General features: G+C 41.6%; 1 protein-coding gene across 1 annotated transcript in view; it reads right to left on the bottom strand.

The window, feature by feature from the left end:
- grpel1 (GrpE-like 1, mitochondrial) overlaps positions 1-4,531 on the bottom strand; it is an 11,888-nt gene continuing 7,357 nt past the window's right edge. Inside the window, exons 3-4 of the mRNA XM_050066996.1 lie at positions 3,401-3,482; positions 1-929 (exon numbers count right to left, since the gene is read on the bottom strand). Of these exons, the coding sequence (XP_049922953.1) occupies positions 583-929; positions 3,401-3,482 (429 nt within the window). The 3' untranslated portion in view covers positions 1-582. The remainder of the gene's footprint in view (positions 930-3,400; positions 3,483-4,531) is intronic.

Here is a 4,531-nt window from a genome sequence, read left to right as displayed (position 1 = left end):
TCATAGTCCATCCATTTATTGTGATACTGTGACAGTTTGGACAAAGGTCCATAAACAGAATTATTCTAAGTGTTTGTAGATAAAGTTGTTGCATTATTGTCAGGTTCCACTGAGCCAAGTTTTGGTGAAGGAAATAACGGAGGATGGCTCACCGTCCGTGAAGAGAGCATCACTCAATTTGTAGATGGATTGTACATCATAGCTCAGCCCAACAAGTCTCTTCATTAGAAGGGTTAATTATCATCTTTTAAACACTCTGTGCACCTTTCCAGTTAAAATGTATGGTTGTGGGAGGAAACATGAAAGCCTTTGATTTGGTCAAGTTTTGTTTTTGACAATGTCTGACAATAACTGGACTGAGGAATAACTCACAGGACTGATGACAAGCTGAAATTCTACTGTATCGGCTTTCCTGTGCCAGACAAAGTATAAGTGTAAATGTATCAGGTAAAAGCTGGGAGACATTGTTCCGATACAACATTTGGTTCAGTTTGATCCCATCTCTAACTTTCGACCAGTGTGCTGTACCTTAGGTCATCCCTCACTCAAGAGAAGCCTACGTTGTCAGTTAGATCGTCACTTCTAGGGGGCTTTGGCCACACCCACCAAGGCTGGCCTGAGGGTGCGACCGTGAAGTTTGTAGCCAACTTTGGTTACTACGGCGACAGTGCCAGGCTCCTTGCCCTCCACAGGGGCTTGGAAGAGGGCCTCATGCTCGTAGGGGTCGAACTTCTGGCCGTCTGGATTGAGCTTGACCAGGCCGTGTTTGGTGAAGACCTTCTGGATCTGGACCTCGGTCATCACCAGGCCATCATACAGGTTCTTCAGATGAGGGTTCTGGCTTGTCACCTCCTCCTTGGGCACGCTCTCTGTGGCCTTCTCCAAGATGTCTGCCACCTCTAGCAGGTCCTTACAGAAGCCCTGGATCCCTGGTGATGAAGACAGTTAGAACACCATTCAGCATGCTTTAAATCCCTGACTTTGAATCAGAATTGTCCTGCATCCAAACAGTCTAGTTACCTGCATGAAGATACATGATGACACTTAAAATCAGACTACAGAACAACCTCACTGAGAGAAAGTGGAATGCTACCATAAGGAGGAAACATGTCTGCAAGTGGATATGTTGCATTCATTTCTTGCTTAATTTTGTGACATGCTGAAATGTAGTGAGCAGTGGCAATGACATATACAGGCAATGAAATAATGTCAGTTACCTAACAAATATGCTTACATTAGCCACTGATTATACCAGACCACAAAAGGCTCAGCGCGTTAAATTGAGCAAGTGAGTGTTTTATTGCTAATTAAAGATACTGTTATTTCCTTCCAAAGTAAAGGCTTATTTATGGTAGGGTGTGCAACACTTTTGACTGGACAGATTTCGACAGAAATTTAAGGTGAAGTGTGTAAGATTTAGGGAGATTTGGTGGTGTATAGCAGTGAATTGCAGACTGCAACTAGTTGAAACATCTCCTGGTTAGAATTCCTTCACTGTCCATTCTTTAGGAGGTTTCCACCAGGAGCCGAATTATCTGCAGAGGTCTTTTCCTCTCCAAATCAAACACACTTCCCACGCAAAAGGTGTGATCTATAAAGACAAAACCTTGACGGGAGATGTGTGCATGTAGGGAAACTCTGACCGATGCGCACAAACATTTTGGAGCCAGGGGAAATTGGCGACCCAGTATTTTCTACTAAGTGGGCTACATGTTCAGTTGCAAGCTGATCTACGGCTGAAGTACCCTGTTATTCTTTCGGCATTTGTTTTTCCACAGCACGGCAGGTAAAATAAGTTTACCTGTTGGAGGTGAGCTGTTCGCAAAGGTGCAGTAAGAGCCTTTTTATTTTTAAGTTCCGCTAATTCCGTAATACACATATTTTAATTCCTATAGCGTCTTAAAAATAAAAGTCCCCTGTTATTTTGTTATGTAAAAATTTTTTTGTGAAGCAGCAAAATGAGGAAATCTTGGGTTTTTGAGCAGCAACTTCACACAACTTCTAATACGTTGGATGGCGAACATAAGCGGTAAAATAAAGCAGATATCTAAAGTAAAAACAAGTCGCAGGAGAGAAACTAAATTTCAAACCACAGAGATTCAGTTAGAAGCTGCAAAAGTACTGAGAGCTGAGCTGAACACACAGAGACTTTTAAAAACGCCTTTCTCTCTGGTCTGCTGCAAGACAGAGGTGAGCAGAGTCTCACATCACACACAGCTTGTTTGAGGGGGAGAAACGGGGTGGTCGGGGGTTGGCTGTGGTCAGCTAGACGCCACCGCTACCCGCTTGAGTGCAAATGGCCCGCCTTTTGGACCTACTCCGGAGAAGGAATAGGTTCAGAGCTCGGAGTGGCACGGCATGTCTAAACTGATAACATAAACATAAATCAGCGCAACATGCCTTGACTGGACGCGGCTAACAGTATTGTGCCTGTGCTACTGTGGGAACTTTATTCATCTCACTGATTTAGCGTAGCTTGTGCAACATACAGACTGATGTCGCACCGTAGACTAATTAACAGACAGATTAAACAGAGGAGCAGCTCTGTGTCTGTCTGAGTGTTGCTGGAGAAACAGTGAGTGAGCGGGGCGGAGCTGTGCGGAGAGTGTGAAAGAAGGGAGATGAAAGAGCAACACAACATTTTCAATTTATGCTTTGGTAAAATGTGTCGGTCGTCTCCAATGTTAGCGGAAAAGCCCTTTGTATTTTACACTGCAATTCTATTTCTGTAACATTTAGTGAAATGTAATCTGCCCAGTCAGTTGTTTAAAAATTACAGAAATACTCTGTTGTATGTAATTTAAATTTTTTAACTGTCTACATTAATTGATCAGATCCCAGTCTGTTTATAAGCAGCAGTTTCCTCTCAGTCGCTAAGGTGGGCTGGGAAATAAAATCAATGATCAGTGAATACCAACACTGCTGATGGCTTCACGCGACATAACTATTTTGGTTCAGTAAATGTTTCCTATCAGTGAGCCTGGTGAAGGCAGTTTGGCCAACCTCTGTCCTCTCAGCTCTGCAGGAGCTGCTGCTGACAGACAGCTGATTCTGTAAACAGACACTGCAGGTCAGTCTGTGTTGATTTAAAACTACTTTCTTCATGGTGACGATAGCAATACTACCAATCATATATTGTGACAAAATACAATGATGTTCACAACATCAAATTCTCCAGGTGCATTACAAGAAAGGAAAGTATGGCACAACACTTTTTTTTCTGTCAAATATATGTAAGTTCTGTCAAGCAAACCCAAGCATAAGTCAGCAATCGCAGAATATCTGATCCAGAACACAGATTATTTTCTGCAGAATTTATGTATGGCAAAGCCCATGTTAGGTTGTGGATCATGTTGAAAAAAATATGGAAAACCGGCTGAGCTAAAATGAAGGGTCTTACCGTATAGTTTAGCATCTTCTATCATCTTCTGACTCCTTGTCCGAAGGTTCTCTGTGTCTGCTAAGGCCCGCTTGTATTTTTCCTGGAAACATAGTAGAAACAGTAAGCCATGACTTAAATACACAACATTATCTGAATGATGGAATGAATCCCCGTTATATAAACTGTAATTAGTTACCAAGTCTGTAAAGTACTTTTGTAAAAGGTTCTGATGTCAGTAGTCCCCTATAATTTTACCTGACAACCATATCAACAATCAGTAACTTTTAAGGTGGACTAACGACTCAAACAGTGACATTGCATTTTTTTTTTTACCAATTAAAGAATTGTGGTCTGTAAACTAGGGCTGCAACAAAGCATTACTTCATTGCCAACTAATCTAAAAAGGATGTAATGCAAGAGTTTGTCCATTTTAAATTCTCAAATTTTCCCATTGTGATTTGAGCCCCAAGTTTATATACAAATTAGCAAGGCTATCTTTAAAAGGAGCAATAATAAACAGAACGCAGCCAGCTTCCGTTTTTTTGTGCGACACTTCCGGTCCAGCACTCTTACCACTGTGTAAATGGGAATCGCCTTGTTGTTTACCTTGCTGAGTTTAGCTATATATATGTATATATCACATTTTTCACGTCACTATATCACCGTTTAGACTAATCTGATGTTTGTGAAGTCTATAAACACAATGACTGAACAAACATTAGTATTTTCTCTGTGTGTAATTAATAACATGATTATCGCAGATTAGCTGGGCTAACTGTTAGCTGTTAGCCGTTAGCCGTGTCTGTAATAACTCACTAAACTCACAAAGTGGCCCGTGAAAAAAATATTTTCTCCAGCGGATGTCTTAGTTACAACATGGTTGAGCTAATTGGAGTAGTTTCATGTCGTATCCGACAACGGGAGGCTTTTCACGGATGACGATCCTGATGTTAGCTTTGCTGCTAGTGTTAACGTTAGCTGTCCCTGTCAGCTGCAGCCACTGATGCTTTCTAGACATCGTGATTTCCCAAAACTGAATAAATACCACACATAGCAACACAAAACTGCTTTGCTAGCTCAATCATGTTGTAACGGCTGGATGATTGATGCGTACATGCTGATTCAGGTGCTATCAGAGCCGATATTACC

Source organism: Epinephelus moara, chromosome 17 (assembly GCF_006386435.1).
Source record: "Epinephelus moara isolate mb chromosome 17, YSFRI_EMoa_1.0, whole genome shotgun sequence".
NCBI lineage: Eukaryota > Metazoa > Chordata > Actinopteri > Perciformes > Serranidae > Epinephelus > Epinephelus moara.
Note: the sequence above shows the minus strand (reverse complement) of the source record. Positions and strands in the feature narration are given on the sequence as shown.